Source organism: Dipodomys merriami, unplaced genomic scaffold (genome assembly GCF_024711535.1).
Source record: "Dipodomys merriami isolate MVZ:Mamm:240054 unplaced genomic scaffold, mDipMer1.0.p SCAF_28, whole genome shotgun sequence".
NCBI lineage: Eukaryota > Metazoa > Chordata > Mammalia > Rodentia > Heteromyidae > Dipodomys > Dipodomys merriami.
Window position 1 is genome coordinate 7,615,863 of NW_027204270.1, and position 18,979 is coordinate 7,634,841.

General features: G+C 58.3%; 1 protein-coding gene across 1 annotated transcript; it reads left to right on the forward strand.

Annotated features, from left to right (window-relative positions):
• Nucleotides 1-664: 664 nt before the first annotated feature.
• On the forward strand, nt 665-18,725 carry CUNH1orf167 (chromosome unknown C1orf167 homolog). Its single transcript, XM_070037951.1, is given in 15 exon segments — nt 665-701; nt 3,173-3,380; nt 4,211-5,301; nt 5,387-5,430; nt 5,712-5,922; nt 6,851-6,978; nt 8,504-8,619; nt 9,261-9,435; nt 10,194-10,345; nt 10,883-11,051; nt 12,199-12,385; nt 12,481-12,539; nt 13,482-13,661; nt 15,913-15,940; nt 18,534-18,725. Coding segments are annotated over 15 exon segments (2,955 nt in total). The 5' UTR covers nt 665-686.
• Nucleotides 18,726-18,979: the final 254 nt, after the last annotated feature.

The window sequence follows — 18,979 nt, forward strand, 5'->3', positions numbered from 1 at the left end:
CGTGCGGAGCTTCTGTTGCAAATTGAGACTGGCAGAGGAAATGAACGGGGGAGGGGTGGAAAGGCCAGGTCCCAGAGCCCGTGCCAGGCAGTGGACTGTGGAGACAGCTCCTTGAGTCCTGGGTCCCCCAGGAAAGGGCTCTGGCTCTGGAAGATTCCCCCAGAAGCAGTCCCAGTGAGAGGCAGGAGCGGGGTCTGTCAGTCACAGGCCAAAGGCTGCCCTGGGTAGTTCCAGGAGACTAGAAGGGGCGTCAAGAGAGGATGGCCCCCTACATCAGCCCCCCACAGAAGGGCACCCAGCGTTCCACAAAGGGAGCTGGGTGAGGTGCTGCGGTGGCAGAGGGGGAGAAATGCCTGTAACTCCAGGAGGCTCCATTTGGCCGGAGGGGCCAGGCTACAAAGTAACATTCCCGAGGTGGCGCGCGGGGCGGGGCCTGCGCGGGGCGGGGCCTGCGCGGGGCGGGGCCTGCGCGGGGCGGGGCCTGCGCGGGGCGGGGCCTGCGCGGGGCGGGGCCTGCGCGGGGCGGGGCGTACGTCGTTAGCGGACTTGCTACGAGTCCAGGACAGGAAAGTGGCCTCAGGCTCCCTTGGTGGGAAGGGGTGGGAGGCTTTTCCCTAAGTGGGCAGGGAGGGGGATGGCCTGCAGGCGGCCTGAGGGAGGAAGGGGCTGACGGGAGAAGTGGACGGATGAGCCCGGCCAGGGTAAGAAGAGCCCCTGTGGATTGAGCCGCCTGCAGTGGGCTTGGGCGGGGCGGGGCGGTCGCGCAGGTTTGACCCTGAGCCAGGCCTTGGGCGGGCAGGTGGCCTTCTGAGTCCTGGTGTCCTCTTTTTGTACTGTGCCGGTACTCAGGCTTGAACTTGGGGCCTAGTCATTGTCCCTTCATCCCTCCTCCCCCAAGCTGGTGCTCTACCACTTGAGCCACAACTCCACTGCTGGCTTTTTTGTAGAAATGACTCTAGCGGGGCACTGGTGGCCCACACTGATAATCCTAGCTACTCAGGGGGCTGAGATCTCAGCATCTGGTTCGAAGCCAGCCCCAGGAGCTGCTGGGAAGGTGGCTCAGTAGTAGAGTGCTTGCCTTGCATGCTTGAGGCCCTGGGTTCCATTCAAAAGAAAAAGCCGGAAGTGGCGCTGTGGCTCAAGTAGTAGAGTGCTAGCCTTGAGCTGAAGAGCTGAGGGACAGTGCCCAGGCCCAGAGTTCAGCCCGCACAACCGGACCCCCCCCCCAAAAAAAGAAGCCAGCCTCGGCAGGAAAGTCTGAAACTTTTTATCTCTAATAAACTACTCAGAAAAGGCTGGAAGTGGTGCTGTGACTCAAGTGGTAGAGTGCTAGCCTTGAGCAAAAACAGCTCAAGGACAGCTCCCAGGCCCTGAGTTCAAACCCCAGAACCGGCAAAAAGAAAAAAAAGTCTCAGATTTTCCTGTGCTGGGTGGCTTCAAGTCATGATCCTCAGATCTCAACCTCCTGAGTAGCTGCATGAGCCTTGGTGCCCAGCCAATATTCTCATTTCTAAAACAGGAAAACTAAACCATAGGCCTGCGGTGGTGTGGACTGAGTGGCAGGATGCCAGCTGAGAGCTTTGCTGGTGCCTAGTATGGGTCATTCACTTGACAGTAGTTTATGAAGCTTAGATATGTGCAGGGCTATTCTACTTACTCAAATTCAGCAGGGAAATAGGACCAAATGGCCTGTGTTCATATGCATCTATGCAAGAGGGGGGAAGAAAAGCAGTCGTTAAGTATATTGGAGGAAAATAGGATACAGAGCAAGAAGTGAGTAGAATGTTACATTTGGAAGGGCTCCTCAGGATATTCAAGGCAACAGGTAAAGGCATGAAGGAGACAGTTCTAGGCAAGAGGAACAAGTACAAAGGCCTTGGGGCAGACCTATCAAAGGTGTGTTGGAGAAACAGCTTGGGGAGGGCTGGTGGGCTTGGAGTGAGTGAGAGGAGAAAAGGTGAGGTTAGTGAAGAAAGCATGTGAGGAGCGTTACAAAAACCTGCCCCCTCCCACAGGGCCTTGGACTTCCTAGGACCCTTAGGTGGCCAGGAAGTTTTGGGGTGGGGTCAAGGCTGGTTGTGTGTTCATGAGCTCACTCTGGCCACCATTGGGGAGTGACCTGTTGGCTCATGCCTGGACAGAAATGTTCATGAGAAGGAAAGATAAGAGGGAGAGAGGGAAGGAGGAAGGGAAGGAGGGAAGGAGGGAGGGAGGAAGGAAGGAAGGAAGGAAGGAAGGAAGGAAGGAAAGAAGGGGCCTGAAATCTTAGGATCTCTTTATTTATTTTTAATTGTGAAAATATCATACAGAGGGGTTATAATTACATGGGCAAGGTAATGAGTTCATTTCTTTTTTTTTGGGTCCGGTTGTGGGGCCTGAACTCTGGGCCTGGGCACTGTCCCTCAGCTCTTCGGCTCAAGGCTAGCACTCTACAACTTAAGCCACAGCGCCGCTTCCAGCTTTTTTCTTTTTGTTTATGTGGTGCTGAGGAATCGAACCCTGGGCCTCATGCATGCAAGGCAAGTGCTCTACCACTGAGCCACCTTCCCAGCCCCATGAGTTCATTTCTTTTTTTTTTGGGGGGGTCCAATCGTGGGGCCTGAACCCTGGGCCTGGGCGCTGTCCCTCGGCTCTTCAGCTCAAGGCTAGCACTCTACCACTTGATCCACAGCACCACTTCCAGCTTTTTTCTTTTTGCTTATGTGGCACTGAGGAATCGAACCCAGGGCCTCAGGCATGCAAGGCAAGCACTCTACCACTGAGCCACCTTCCCAGCCCCCCATGAGTTAATTTCTTATCAAGCATTGTTACCTCCTCCTTTGTTTCCCCTTCCCATCCCTTCTCATCACCCCCCACACCCCCAGGATCTCAGTTTAAAGACAGCACAAGCAGAAAACATGAGAGACTTTAGCTCACCAACAAAAGGCTGGTCTGGAGGCATGGCTCAAGTGGTAGAGCTACTGCTTAGCAAGTGTGATGTCCTAAGCTCAAACCCCAGTACATCCAAAAAAGAAAGTGAGGAAGGGATGAGAAAGGGAAGGAAACTACTGGGGAAAGAGCAAAATACGTGCAGCGGGGAGAGGAGACTAAGGGGCAGGAGTGCTGCGGGGCAGACCCAGAGCAGCCGGGGACCAGAGAAATGTGAGCTGGTTACTCTGGCCTCTCCCTACAGAGCCTGGCTTGTCCTGTCCCAGTGGGGATGGAGCCCAGGGCTAGCGCTGTGTCTCTGAGCCAACCCCCAGCCCAGCCCACCTGGTTACAAAGGCAGACCCAACCCTGGCGTGAACCAAGAACGCTGCTGCCTCCACCCGTGGAGCGGACACCTGTCCCCAGCCACAAGGAGAACGTGCCCCCACGGCAGGCGGCCGCTCCAAAGCCAGGCAAGAGGCCCAGGGAGGTTGCAGAGATGGGGTCCTCTCCACCTGCCTGCCAGGGTCGCAGGCACATGTCCCTGGAGACCAGGAGTGGAACTGGATGTTCCCCGCAGCTGAGCCCGGCTCCCCCCGCCAGGCCAGGCTGGGGGAAGGGGTGGGGACTCCCTGCTCAAGGTCCCCCCCACCCCAGAGTCTAAGAAGATAGGAAGTGGGTCCAGCCCAGGACAGAAGCAACCCAAGAACACAACTTCAAACTGTGATTCTCGTCCTGTGAGCACGTTCCTTCCCTCTCTGAGCTTTAGTTGCTACCCATAAAGACAGCCTCTTCTTTCCTCCTCTTCCTCCTCCTCCTCCTCCTCCTTCTGCTGCTTCTTCTTGAATTCAGGCCTGGGCACTGTCCCTGAGCTGCTTTTGCTCAAGCCTAGCGCTCTACCACTTGAGCCACAGCGCCACTTCCAGTTTTTTCTGTGTGTGTGGTACTGAGGAATCGCACCCAGGGCTTCATGCGTGCTAGGCAGGCGCTCTACCACTCAGCCACATTCCCAGCCCAAAGACAGTCACTTCTATGGCCAATGGTACCGGCCAGCCCTGTGTCTAGAGCCCCTCAGACACCTTGCCAGTCCCCACCAGCCTGTCCCTCCACCTCTCACACCAGCCATGGAGAGAGTTCCTCCCCCCTTACCCTCTCCCCCCACGCCAGCCTGGATCAGCCCCTCACCGCCCCCATACCCACCCCTGTCATTCCCCTTCAGGGCTGAACTGAAGTCCTGGCTCCCAATGGAGCCTGGCAGTCCCACCTGAGAGCTAACCCCCGGGATTCTCTCTCCTGTCCCTAGAGCAGCAGACTGTCTGGAGGAGCCAGAACTGTGCGCATGGCTGGTGGCCGCCGGTGAGCTGGGACAGGAACAGAGGGCCCACCGCCACCTCCCCCCTGAGGCCAGTGCGGTGTCCGGAGCACCGCCAGGTCCAGACCAACGTGGCCAGCCCCAGTCCCCGCCTGGGCCTGGCTCTGAAGGATGCGATGGGTCCGTGGGTCCATTCACGCTTCCAGCAACAGAGCAACATGAGGCCCAGGGCGCCCGGGGGACCCCGGAGGAAGGCCCCAGAGCCAGCCGTGCAGCAGAGCAACCTGAGCCTCGGGGGGACCACCACCCCCCGCCTCCAGGCTGGCCTTGGGCAGCGGGCTCCCCTGGGGCTCGGTGCAGGACACATGACCCCGGCCACAGCGCCCTCCACCTCTGACCTCAGGCTCAGCACGGGTTTTCTACGTCCTGATGGGCGCACGCAGCTTGATGAAGGATCCCGGCCCAGGCTGGGGAGCGGGGCCCCCGGGCTCCTCGGGGAGCCCCTCACTCTGGAGGATCTGGCCGTCCCGGCCCCCACTGCCCTCCGGCGGCGGCGGCGGCGGCTGGGTGCTGCTCAGCAGCTGGAGCTCAGGGCGGCCAGGCTCAGGCAGCCTCCGGGCCCTGACTACAGCCGGTCACCCCCTGCCCGTCCCCAGCCCTGCCAGCCTGGTGTGGCCTCCCTGGATGAGAGGAACCGGGCCCGAGGCCCCAGGGGGACTGCACGGGGCTCAGAGATGCCCGAGGCCCAGGCTGGACTCCCGGACCGCCCAGTGCCTGGTGAGCCAGGCTCTCCCAACACCGCCTCGGGGGTCGTCACCCACAGTTTGCTCCGCTCTGAGCGGGGGCCCAGCCAGAAGTGCCCCCAGTGGCCTTCCCATGGCAGGAGGCACAGGGCGCCCCCCAGGCTCACTCCAGGGGAGCCCCGCTTCCCTGCTTCCACCGGGGGCATCCTGCGTGAGTGGGAAGGAGACAAGGTCCAGGGCCAAGGGGCCAGCAGGAAGGAGGAGAGGCTGACTTCCAGCCCACCCAACCCAGCCCGGGCCTACAGGAGTGCCCAGCAGGTAGAGGCCCGGGAGGCGAGGGTGGGTTGTGGGCTCCATAGGGGAGGCTGGGGGGAGAGGCCCCACCTGGCCCTTTGGCCTGAGAGGGGTCACATTGCTTCTCCAGAGCAACGCGCAAAGCATTGTGGTCCAGGAGCGCCAGGCAGCTGGGTGAGGTCTTGGGGGAGAAGGAGAGGGGGACCTTCTAGGGACAGTTCATGGGCTGTGGGGACAAAGGTCTGCTGGAGATACAGCCTTCTTGGGAACATGGGGGGAGGCTGCAATCCTGGGGTGGGGTCCTTGGGGATGGGTCAGCTTCTGGGGCCAGCAGGGCTATGGTGGTCCATTCTGCCTTGGGAGGCATCCTGGAGGAGGTTCTGGTCATTGCTGGAACACTGTGTGGCCACCAGGGGGCCAGGCCAGCCCCCTGACCAGTGTTGGTGTGTCCCCAGCCCGCAGCCGCTGGCCACCTGTTTCAGAGCCTGGAGGCGCCTGGCCCAGAGGCGGCGGGCGGTGGCCGCGGCCGTGGCTCTGAGTCGCCGGCGGCGGCTGCTTTGAAAGGGTCTCCGGGCGCTGCGATGGACTGTGTGGACACAGGAGGCTCAGCTGGACGTGGCCTGGCGGCGACACACCAGGGCCTTGCTGGCCCGGAGCTTCCACAAGGTCAGCCAGCTTCGGGCTGGGCCCCGGCGGGGAGGAAATACAGCCCTGGGGTGTCTGGGAAGTTTGGAGGGCCCCGCTGACCTCAGGTGGCCCCTCCTGACTGGCCAGCACCGTCCGGGTTCAGTCACACCGCTTTCCAGCTGTGTGACCTGGGGCAAATGACCTGACCTCTCCCTGCCTCAAGTCTCTCTTTAAAATGGGATGATAGGGCTGGGAAGGTGGCTCAGTGGTAGAGCACTTGCCTTGCATGCCTGAGGCCCTGGGTTTGATTCCTCAGCACCACATAAGCAAAAATGAAAAAAGCCGGAAGTGGCGCTATGGCTCAAGTGGTAGAGTGCTAGACTTGAGCTGAAGAGCTGAGGGACAGCACCCAGGCCCAGAGTTCAGGCCCCACGACCGGACCAAAAAAAATAAAATAAAATAAAAAATAAAAAAATAAAAATAAATAAAATGGGATGATAATAGTTGTAGGATTAACGGAGTGAATCCAGAAGGCTCAGATCCACTTGGCAAACACTCTGCTCTAGAAGTAGGTGCTGAGCCAGGCGCTTGTAGCTCACACCTGTAATCTTAGCCACTCAAGAGGCTGAGATCTGAGGATCGCGGTTCAAAGCCAGCCTGGGCAGGAAAGTTTGTGAGACTCATCTCTAATGAACCACCAGAAAACTGAAATTTGGAGCTGTGGCTCAAATGTCAGGGACAGCACCCAGGCCCAGAGTTCATAGTCCCACAACAACAACAAAAATGCTGTTTTTTATTACTGACTTGTCTGCCTGTCTTGCTGCTTGCTTTCCGCCCCCCTTCCTCCCCCTCCCTCCCCCTTAATCATTCCCAGCAGGGAGGTGGAATGGAATGGTTGAGACTACAGGCCGCAGGCCCTGGTGGCTCACCCCTGTAATCCAGGCTCTGAACCCCTGTTTTGACCCAGTGGAGGCGACTGGCTCTACAGCTGCCCCCCACCCAGGCTGCATCAGGACCCCCTACTTCCAGGAGAAGCCGGAGCCAAGACCCAGGCCCCTCCTCGGGAGGAAAGGCGGTGGTGGAGCCCGCCTGGAGGTTGGTCATTGGGGCTGCCCTTCCCCACCTCGCTGCCCTCCACCCCCTCCCCGCAGAGAATGAGGGTGCCAGCAGAGGGCGTAGATCTGGGCAAACGCCTATGTACAGTAGGAATTATGTCAGGGTCTAACCACCCAGCACGCAGCTGGCAGTATGTGTTTATGAAGATGTCAGCTTTTTTTCTGTGTATGTGGTGCTGAGGAATCGAACCCAGGGCTTTGTGCATGCTAGGCAAGTACTTTACTGCTAAGCCACATTCCCAGCCCCTTTTTCTTTCTTTCTCGTGCCAGTCCTGGAGTTTTGAGTTTTTTCACTCCAGCTAGTGCTCTATCATTTGAGCCACTTCCAGCTTTTTGCTGGTTGATTGGAGATAAAGAGATTCATAGCCTTTCCTGCCCCAGCTGGCTTCAAATCTTGATTCTTAAATCTCAGCCTTCTGAATAGCTAAGGTTACAGGCATGAGCCACCAGTGCCCTGCTTTGGTATTTCCCCACATTTCCACTATAGCTGTGTGTTCTTGTTTTTTGTTTTTGTTTTTTTGTTAGTCATGGGGCTTGAACTCTGGGCCTGGACGCTGTCCCTCAGCTCTTCAGCTCAAGGCTAGCGCTCTACCACTGAAGCCACAGCGTCACTTCCAGTTTTCTGATAGTTTATTGGAGATAAGAGTTTCACAGCCTTTCCTTGCTCAGGCTGGCTTTGAACTGAGATCCTCAAATCTCAGCCTCCTGAGTAGGTAGGAGTACAGGCGTGAGCCACTGGCACCCAGCATGTTCTGAGTCTTATTTGTAAATTGAATAATTATTTAAGTGTTATTTAAACACATCTTTATTGTTATTTTTGTTTGTTTGTTTGTTTTGTTGGTCATGGGGCTTGAACTCTGGGCTTGGGCGCTGTCCCTGTGCTCTTCAGCTCAAGGCGAGCAGTCTACCGCTTGAGCCACAGTGCCACTAACACATCTTTATTGTTAAAAACCAAAAGAAATGTTAAGTAGGAGCTGGCGGTGTAGCTGGGGGTAGAGTGCATGCGTGACCCACGCAAGCCCCTGGGTCTCATCTTCAACATCACAAGAAAATAAAATATCTAGGGCTGGGAAGGTGGCTCAGTGGTAGAGCGCTTGCCTTGCATGCCTGAGGCCCTGGGTTCGATTCCTGTCAGCACCACATAAGCAAAAAGAAAAAAGCCGGAAGTGGCGCTGTGGCTCAAGTGGTAGAGTGCTAGCCTTGAGCTGAAGAGCTGAGGGACAGCGCCCAGGCCCAGAGTTCAGGCCCCATGACCGGACCCCCCCCCAAAAAAAAAAAAAAAAAGAAAAGAAAATATCTGAACAAGACTGAAGGAAATAAAGCAAAAGCAGACGTGTCTCCCCGCCCCCACCCTGCCCTCCCCCCCCACCCCAAGCACCTTGGATAATCAGGAATAAAATAAACTGGAATAGAGCAGGGGGCCCTGGCCCAGCACCCCGAGCTCAGAGGCCGGGTGAGGGTGTGGGGGTGAGGGCACTGGGGTCTCTGGGCATCTTCCCTCTCAGTCCAGGGAAGCTGGGACCCACGGAGGGGACCAGGCCTGTGCCACGGCGGTCTGGGCAGAGACCAGGTGATGGAGACAGAAGAGTCCAGATCTTGCAGGCCTTGTATCACCTGGCAGGTAAGGTGGTGGGTGCTGGGGAAAAAAACCATGCAAGCCGGGCACTGGTGGCTCACGCCTGTCATCCTAGCTACTCAGGAGGCTGAGACCTGAGGATCACGGTTCAAAGCCAGCCTGGGCAGGAAAGTCCATGAGCCTCATCTCCAATGAACCACCAGAAATCTGGAAATGGTGCTGTGGCTCAAATGGTAGAGCGCTAGCCCTGAGCTAAAGAGCTGAGATACAGTGCCCAGGCCCAGAGTTCAAGCCCCATGACCGACAAAAAAACCCCAAAAATCATGCAGGCAGGGCCGGGGCGGGGGGGGGGGGGCAGGAGGGAGGGAGTTGGGGAGGGGGGAGAGCAGGACCTGAGCTTGTTCACATGTGTAGAGCACTATTTTGGTAATGCAAGTTGGAGCATCATGGTGACCTTCCTCCAGTAGTATGTCCCTGTTACTGATGGAGAACTGCGGCCCAGAGAAGTTAAGTGGTCAGCTTGAGGACACACAGCAGTGGGCGGTGCACGTGCTGTGTATTGTGGGCCTTTGATGCTGGCCAGAGGCCTAAGTGAGGTTGCTGGTTGAGGGGGGCATGGCAGACCAGGAGTCAGAGGCCCCTCCTGGCCTGGACCCGCTCCTTCCCCCTCCTCTCTCCCTCCACAGCTTTCCTCCTCTGGTGCTATCAGAAGGACCGGGCCAGGCGGGAGAAGAGGACCCTGGGGGAGGCCCCCGGGGCCACAGCAGGGACTCAGAGGACAGGGGACTCCCCGCAGACCCGGTGCTCGCATGCTACAGAGGCCCCAGCGGCCCCCCAGCCCCAGAGAGCCTGGCTCGGCAGGTAGGAAGACTCAGAGGACTCAGCGCCCAGAGCTGCAGGCCCGGGGCTTTGTCCCAGCCTCCCACCCGGCCCACATCCCCAGGGAGCCAGCACGGTGAGGGGACAGAAGGAGGGAGATGCCACCGAGTGCCAGCTGGCCAGGGAGGGCACAGGTCTACGAGTTTTTTGGTTGGTCATGGGGTTTGAACTCAGGGCCTGGCTGCTGCTCTGTTGCTCAAGGCTAGTGCTCTACCACTTTGAGCCAATAGCACCACTTCGGTTTTCTAGTTGTCTATGGAGATAAGTTTCACGGAGTTTCCTGCCTGGGCTGGCTTTGAACCTCAGTCCTCAGATCTCAGCCTCCTGAGTAGCTAGGATTATAGGCATGAGCCACAGGGCCCTGCCTTCCAGGTTAAGCTGGGAGTTTTCCTAGATAAGTGATGACCATGTCTCCTAAGGGAGACAGGGAAACTCGCGAGCAGCAGAGTCCTGCTGGACCTTCATTGGTCCAGGGAGGGGACCAGGTGTTTTGAGATGGGGGGAGAGGAACGATCACCCAGGGCCATCGGATCCTAAGAGCCAGGAGGCTGGGACTTAGAGGAGTGTGTGATGCGCTCTGGTCTCTGGTCTCTGGGTAGGAACTGGTTTGAGGGGTGCAGGGGGTATGGGAGGCCTGATGGGAAGCTGCTGGGGCCTTCTGGTGTCATGGTCTGGGCAGGTAACATACTCAGAACCCCTCTGGCTCGGCCGTTTCACAGATGGAGACACTTTCTCTCCAGGTGCTTTGGGGCCTGGCGTCAGCTCACGCGAGGAAGGGCGCGATGCCGGAGCGTGTTGACACTGTGTCTGCAGCGGTGGGTGCAGATGAAGCAGCACCGGGCCCTGGGTGGGGCCAAGGGGCTGCAGCTGGCTCTCTGCTGGCAGAGGACAGGTGAGCGGGTGGGGGGCAGAGCGCCCCTTCCCGCCCAGCGGGTGCCCCAGGTGCTGCTCAGCAAATACTGCCACCTAATGGAGGCTTCACCTGGGGGGGGGGGTCCGTCTGTTTCTGTGTGTGCCTGAACTCAGGGCCTGGGCGCTGTCTCTGAGCTCTTGAGCTCCAGGCTAGTTAGCGCTCTGCCACTTGAGCCACAGCGCCACTTGTGGTTTTCTGGTGGTTCACTGGAGATGAGAGTCTCACGGACTTCCCTGCCCTGGCTGATTTTGAACCATGATCCTCAGATCTCAGCCTCCTGAGGTCCTGGGGTACCTCACTCCCACTCAACGATCGGAGCTCCTGGTCTGATGAGGGACCCACAGCCCCCCCCTGCTGAGGAAGCTGGGGTGTTGGGGGTACCCCAGAGGGGAAGGTTTGAAGGTGGCCGGAAGGGGCTGTTGTCCACGAGGGGCCAGGCCCATGAGGGGCAGAGGCCGTGGGTTTGGGGTAGCTGGAGGCCTTGGTGGCAGCTCACTGTCTTGTGACGGCTTTCAGGTGGTGATTCAGCCTCGGGAGCCCCCGGGGCCCCTGGCCTGCGGGAGGAGGTCCAGGCTGAGCGGCGGACGCGCAAGCAGGGCTGGCTGCAGGAAGCCTGCCGGGGCCTGGCCCTGCAGCGTGCACTGCTGCTGTGGAGGAGTCGGCTCCACCAGCACCAGCAAGCCACGTAGGTGTCCAGGGGCTCGCCACTTCCGGTTGGCCCACGCCGCAGGGTGGGCACACAGCAGTCCTGGGTGCCAAGGGCCGTGTCTGGTCACGTGTGGGCCGGGCCATCTCCCCATTCCTGCAGCCCCAGCACAGGTCCTGGCACGCTGTGGTGCCCGGGGGATGCCAGGCCTCTGCATGGGGCCGAGCAGCGAGCTGCTGGCAGCCCGAGCCGACGCATCTGTGCCGCCCTGACAGGATGGTGACCGCCAGGACCCAGAGCCCAGGCTGGGGCCGAGGGATGGAGGACTGGCATCTTGCCCACCCCAGAGAGACCACACCAGCACATACAGGGCTAAAAACTCTATCTGTAGGCTGTGAGCCCCTGGTGCTTGGCTCACGCCTGTAATCCTAGCTGCTCAGGAGGCTGAAATCTGAGGATCACAGTTAGGAGCCGGATGGGCAGGAAAGTCTGTGAGACTCTTATCTCCAATAAACCACTCAGGAAACTGGAAGTGGAGCTGTGGCTCAAATGGTAGAGTGCTCACCCTTTTTTTTTTGGACAGTTGTGGGGCTTGAACTCTGGGCCTGGGCACTGTCCCTGAGCTCTTTAGCTCAAGGCAAGTGCTCTACCACTTGAGCAGCACTTCTGGTTTTCTGGTAGTTTATCGGCAATAAGAGTCTCATGGACATTTCTGCCCAGGCTGGCTTTGAACGGTGATCCTCAGATCTCAGCCTCCTGAGTAGCTAGGATTATAGGCATGAGCCACTGACACACAGAAAGTGCAAGTGCTTGCCTTGAGCTGAAGAGCTCAGGGACAGGACCCAGGCCCAGAGTTCAAGCCCCATGACTGACAAAAAAAAAAAAGTCGAGACAATGCCCAGGCTCTGAGTCCAAGTCCCAGTACTGGTGTGCGTGCATGCTCACGAGCACAAACACACACACACACACATACACACACACACACACAGTCTTACTCTGGGGCTTAGACTGTACATCAAGGGTCTCCCCCCCTCCCCGCATGCTAGGTAAGTGCCCACGCTCTGAGCTAGCCTGACTCCCCTGCGTGTCTTGTGCGTGGGTGGGTTCAGGACTCTGGGCTGTGGCCGGGCCGGTGGCAGGGGGACCGGGACTCACCCACCCCTCCGTCCCTTCATCCTGTCCGCAGCTCCTTCTCCCAGGGTGCTGAGCGGCGCCTGCTGCGGGGCGTCCTGAGCTGGTGGCGGAGGAGGGCATGGGGCCCCGACCCTCGGCCAGACGGCAGCAAGACCAAATCGGTCCTGGAGCTGTGGGGGGGCCCAGGAGGAGAGGGGGCTGGGCTGGGCTGCGGCACACCCCAAGGAGCCCTGGAGGAGGTAAGGGGGTGCCAGGACTTCCCCCATCCTCCCCGCTCCCTACCCTGTGGGCCCTGAGGGGCACTCACTGGGGGGAGGGTTTCTTCTGCTGGCAGGTGCGGGACCAGCATTCTTGGGGTGCAGCAATGTGGTGCCAGCCGGCCCTCCACAGGCGGTAGGGACCCCCTCCCCCCCAACAGGGACAGCCACGCTGCCCACTGCACAGGGCATTTGCTCCTTCCCAGCAGCTTTTCCCATCACTCCTTGCGTTCCAGCCATGTCCCCTGGGGGCTGGCATCCCTCAGGATCCCCTGTCCCTCCCCAGGGGGCTTGGCCCCAGGCTCAGGCCCCCCCACTCTTCCTGCTATGAGGGGCAGCATGGGGAGGTGCTCTGAAGGGGTCTCCCGCTTGATTCTGTGTGTGTGTGTGTGCGTGTGTGTGTGTGTGTGTGTGTGTGTGTGCGCATGCGCATGCACATACACCAGTCCTGGGACTTGATCTCAGGGCCAAGGCTAGCACTCTACCACTGGAGCCACAGCGCCACTTCTGGCTTTTTCTGGTGGTTCATTGGAGATGAGTCTCATGCACTTTTCTGCGCAGGCTGGCATTGAACTGCGATGCTCAGATCTCAGCCTCCTGAGTAGCTAGGATGACAGGCGTGAGCCACTGGCACCTGGCTCCTCACTTCCTCTTCCTTAGCATGGTGTTGATGGTGATGACAGTTCTCTGCCTGGCTTCTCAGCCCAGCATTGCACCTCACTGGCTGTGTGATATTGGACAAGTTGCTTGACTTCTCTGGGCTTCCTCTTTCCTATCTGTAAAAGGGAGGCCATACAAAGTGCTCACCCCACTGGGATAGCATCAGAGTGGCGTGCAAACATCCCCTGACACAGTGCCTGGCTCATGCTAAAACCCGAGCAGCAGCTGAGTCCAGGCCTGGGCACTGGAAGCTGATGGTCCCTTCCTGTCCCTGCCACCTGTCATGATGACCTTTGATCCCTCCTGTCCCTAGTAAGGGAAGCAGAGGAAAGCCACCCCAGTTCCTCCCTGCCACCCAGGGGAGGACCGAAGAGGGCTGGGGGACACGGCATCCTCAGGGTGGACGCTCCCCTTCCAGCATCTCCCACAGTTGGAGCCGCTGGACGGCAGTGCAAGGTGCCCGGAGAAAGCTGGCTGCCCGCCAGGCCTGGGTTTGCAGCTGCCCGGCTCCCGCGGCTGGCGCGGCGGCAGGAGGCAGAGCGACAGAACCAGGGCCGGGCGCGGGCTGCCCTGTGCCGCTGCTGCTCCTGCTGACAGAGTGAGCCGGGACTGGGTGCGGGGCACAGGGGTGGGGAGGGCGGGGGGGGGCGGCCGTCCATCCCCGACAGCCAGTGCCACGGTCCCAGCATGGCCGAGGGGGGCCCCGCGGCGGCCCCCAGCACGGGGTGGTTGGGCAGGATCTGGGGGCCAGAATTCTGCAGTGCTGGGGTCCCAGCTTTCCCACCCCCTGGCCGCCGCCCTCCCTGAATCTCGGCGTGGCCCCCACTTCACGCCCACGGGCCCTGCGTGGCCCCCTCGCCTGCACCCTGCTCACCCGCCCGGTACAGGGCATTGCCACGGTTCTCTTAGGGCCCAGCAGAATTAGTCCCAGAGCAGAGGAGAGGAAATAGAGGCAGAGGAGGAGAAGAAGCGGGTATACACATACACAGACACACACATGTGTGTCTGTGTGCGCATGTGTGTGTGTGAGGGACAGAGACAGGGGCCAAGGTGGGAGGCAGGAAGGACTCTGCTCGCCAGGCTCGGGAGGCTGCAGCTTGGGAGGGGAGGGGGCCTGGGAGGGAGAAGGGACCCTCCCTCAGGGGAGAGTTTTTCTTGCGGTCCAGCTGACCCCGGCTATGCTACACAGCGCCTGGGGCTGAGTCATTGCTTTGAAACAGCCCAATATTTAATAGTTTTTTGTTTTTTTTCTGTCGGTTGTGGGGCTTGAGCTCTGGGCCTGGGCGCTGTCCCTGAGCTCTTCAGCTCAGTTTTCTAGTGGTTTAATGGAGATAAGAGTTTCATGGATTTTCCTGTCCAGGCTGGCTTTGAACTGCTATCCTCATATAGCTAAGATGACAAGCGTGAGCCACCAGCGCCCGGCAGTTTTTGTTTTTGTGTTTTGTCTTTTGTCAGTGGTGGGGCTTGGATTCTGGGCCTGGACTCTGTCCCTTAGCTCTTCAGCTCAAGGCAAGTGCTCTACCACTTGAGCCACGGAGTCATTTCTGGTTTCCTGAGTGGTTTATTGGAGATAAGAGTCTCATGGACTTTACCTGCCCAGGCTGGTTTTCAACCATGATCCTCAGATCTCAGCCTCCTGAGTAGCTAGGATGACAGGCGTGAGCCACGGGAGCCTGATCCAATACTGAGTAGTTTTAATGAATGAATTGTGGTGCTGGGCATGGAGCCCCGGGGCTTTGCACCGTGCTAAGTAGCTGCTCCCTCCCACACTCCCCTCCCCCTCTCCCCCCCCCCCCAGCTCCTACCGGACTTAGTTTTAACCACTTTCATTTGGCGTCCCTAGTACAGGGCTGGGGTGAAGGGGTCAGCCAGGCAGAAGCAAGACAGTGAATACAGCACACGCCACTCTCAGTAGGGACACATGACACAGGATATGGGTACCATGAGGGGTCATGAGGCTTTAAAAAAAATTGTGTGTGTATTTTCTTTAGCCAGTCCTGGGGCTTGAACTCAGGGCCTGGTCACTGTCCCTGAGCTCTTCAGCAAAGGTGAGTGCTCTACCACTTGAGCCACAGCACCACTTCCGGTTTTCCAGTGGTTTATTGGTAATGAGTCATGAACTTCCCTGTCTGTACTAGCTTTGAACTGTGATCCTCAGATCTCAGCCTCCTGAGCAGCTAGGATTACAGGTGTGAGTCCTTGGCACTTGGCTCTGAAATCTTGATTTCTTTTCTTTTTCTATCTTTTTGTTGTTGTTGTTGTTGTTGGTTGTGGGCTTGAACTCTGGGCCTGGGCGCTGTCCCTCAGCTCTTCAGCTTAAGGCTAGCGCTCTACTACTAGAGCCACAGCGCCACTTGTGGTTTTTTGGTGGTTAATTGGAGATAAAAGTCTCATGGCCTTTCCTGCCCGGGCTGCCTTTGACCTGAGATCCTCAGATCTCAGCCTCCAGAGTAGCTAGGGTGACAGGCGTGAGCCACCGGCTTCAGGCAATGCACTGCCTCTCACCCACCCCACTCTGTGCCATCAGTGTGGCAGGGTGGGTGAGCACTGGGCACAGGACCAGACTCATAGCAGGTGGGCAGAGCACCAGTGTTCTTGCTAGGCAAAGGGAGGAAAAAACCCAACCATCCAGTCCATCCCTGAAGCAGAATGCTTGCCCTGTTTGCTGTGGCCATTCAGCCCTGCCATGCCCATTTAATAGGATTCCAGAAGAATGAGGAGGGGGGTGGGGCTCAGTCGGGTATGCCCTGAGCCCTTCCCAAAGAACTCTGGGAAAGGCCTCCTGCAGGGCTGTCTTTAAAGAACCATGGTGCCAACAGCTGAAGAGTGGGTGTCTCCTCCTCCACCAGGGCTCCAGAGGCCTCCGCTGGGAGCCATGTCCAGAGAGCTGCTATCATCTGGCTCCAGCAGGCTGGGGTCAGATGCCTCCTCTGGACCTGGGGAGTCCAGGGAGCTGGCCCCACGCACTGGCCCAGGCTGGCCAGCAGAGGGCGCCTCCTGCTGTTGCTGGACGCCCCTGTCCCTTGGAAGCAGGTGAGGTGGAGTCCAGCTTATTTCATTCAGCCCCACAGCCAGACGCTGTTTTGCCCTCCAGGACCCTGGTCCTCTTTGCTGTCCTGGCTCTGGACAACACAGAAACCATCAACAAATGTAATTGGGCCTGTCTTGGCTGCTAGCTCTGTGCAGGTCTGTCTGCCTGGGCCCCGGTCTGTTATAGAGACAGACAAATCCTTTTTCTTTTTTGGTATTACTGGGGGTTTGAACTCAGGGTGCCTCACTTCTAGCTGGCTGGCCCTCTACCACCTGACACACACCTCCAGCCCTGCTTTTTCCTGTGCTGGTCCTGGGGCTTGAACTCTGGGCCTGGGTGCTGTCCCTGAACTTCTTTTGCTCAAAGCTAGTGCTTTACCATTTGAGCCACAGGCCTACCTCTGGCTTTTTTGGGGGGAGGGGGTGTTTTTTTTGTCTTTTTGTTTTTTTGCCAGTCGTGGGACCTGAACTCTGGGCCTGGGCGCTGTCCCTCAGCTCTTGAGCTCAAGGCTAGTGTTCTACCACTTGAGCCACAGCACCACTTCTGGCTTTTTTTTTTCTGCTTATGTGGTACTGAGGAATTGAACCCAGGGCCTCATGTATGTAAGGCAAGCACTCTACCACTGAGCCACCTTCCCAGCCCAAGGGGAGGGGGGTTGTATTTAATTGAACAAAAGTCTCCTGCCTGGGCTGGCTTCAGATCTCAGCCTCCTGAGTAGCTAGGATTACAGGCATGAGCCATCAGTACTCAGCTCTCAGCAATTTATCATGGGGCAGTTTAGGAACAAGATGGATACATGAAGACAGTCACACATTTTTTGTTATTTTCTTTATTGTAAAAATGAAGTATCTCCATTATGGAAAAAATTCTAAAATACAAAGTAGAAAAAAATAATGTTTTCATAATTTTCTCCAGTCAAAGGTAACAGATCAGTTTCTCTCCAGCCCAGAATTCATTAGTTCTGACAGGTCTAAGTGGTGATGAGAGGCTGAGGGCCTAGGAGGAGGGAAAGCCACTGAGAAGTGACACCACACAGTGGTCTGGGGACATTGGCTGAGGGACTAGGCCCAGACGCTGACTGGGCAAGTAGTGTTTCTAAAAGATGACTTGGCATCACCAGGAATTTGGTTTCAGAATGCTAGGAAGAATCTAATAGACTAGACAGATACACAAGTGGTTGTCATGTCTTTTAAATAGAACGGAGACAATGGTGGTGGTTTGCAAAATTCACATATATAGGGTCACAGTAAGGGCTGATTCTGCAGGCGCAGGGTGTTTCGTTGATAGGCATGAGCTACCAGTGCCCAGCTTCAGGGCAATCTGTGTATGTGTGTGCCTGTATGAGGCTCAAGCTCAAGAGCCTTGCACTCACTGGGCTTGTTTACTCCTCTCTGCCACTCTATCACTTGAGCTACGTCTGCAGTTCTGGCTTTTTGCTGCTTAACTGGAGATGGAGTCATGTAAACCTTTCCTGCCTGGGTTGGCCTTCAATTGTGATCCTCAGATCTCAGCCTCCTAAATTGCTAGGATTATGGGTATGAGTCACTTTGAGACAGGAGCTGACTGGGTAGCCCAAGTTGGCCTCAAAACTCACAAACCTGCTTCAGCCTTGTCTGTGCCAGGATTATAGTTCTGTATTGCTATGCCCATGTGCCACATCTATATACATATATACATATTACTTAATTCTTGCCCCTGCTCTACCACAGGCCCACGTGCCCACGTGCCCACCCTCGCTTGGCAGTTCGTGTCACTGAGTCCCCTAGAACCCCTGGCCTGTGTGTTGTAGGTGCTGGGGGGCTCAGGCTCTGCCATTTTTGAGAAGCCTCAGCAAAGCCAGCTTTGTAAAGCTGGGGGGGGGGCAGGCAGGGCAAAGCCCCCCCCTTGGGCTCTCAGTGGTCAGCAGGCCCTGGGAGGTTCAGATCTCCCCCGCTGGCTCTCCCCGCAGACCCACAGCTGCTGGACACAGGCCACAGCGCCTGCACTGCCCTGGCCAACCCTGCAGCCTCCCAGCGCTGGACAGAGGCCCCGGAGGGGCAGGTCCCGGGCTGAGAGCAGCCGCCCGCTCTCAGGTGAGCCCAACGTGCTCACCTGCTGCCTCTTCAATCTTTCTGGGGTTTGCAGACAATTCCTCTCTCGTGTATTATCACTCAGGGTGTGTGTGAGGGGGGGAGACGCCCCTCTCCCAACCCAACCCCCTCCGTTCCAGGTGGCCGAGAGCTGCCCCTCTGCCCCGCCTCCCAGCTCTGGCTGGAGCGGCCTGGACGGGACAGCAGCGCCCCTGAGCTGCCCCCTTCCGGCCCAGGCGGGCTCTGCGGCTCTGCGGGCAGGGCTCTCCATGGCCAGGGCCCCTGGAGGCGACTGAGGTAAGAACGGGGGGGGGGGGGGGAGCACTCCCTGGTCAGTGCTGGAGCACCGCCCCTCCCCTTGGCCTTGAAGAGGTCCCGATGCCCTTGCCCCCAGGAGGAAGGCCGCGGGGCGCTGGCGTCTGGAGATTCTGCTTCACAGGTTCCAGGCTTCCCGGCAGGCCAGGCGCCTGGCCCTGACATGGCAGCGCTGGGTGGATGCTAAAGGGGTGGAGCAGCTGTCCCGGGCCCTGGTGAGTGGGCTTGGAGGCACCCCTCAGCCTAACCCTGCCGACAGCGCCCCCCCTCCAAGGGCGCATGCTCAGAAACCTGGGGGCGCAGGGCTGGGGCTGGGCTGCAAGGGGCACCAGGGCTTGTCGCCTGTCGCCGTGCCCCTAGCTCAGGCAGTGGCACCTGTGGCCAGCCTGGAGGACGTGGCGGCGGAGCGTGGTGTGCCTGCGCGTGGCTCAGCGGCTGCGGCAGGAAGAGGAGCGCTGGGTCCTCTCCCAGGTACCACTCGGTCACCCCATCTTGTCCCCC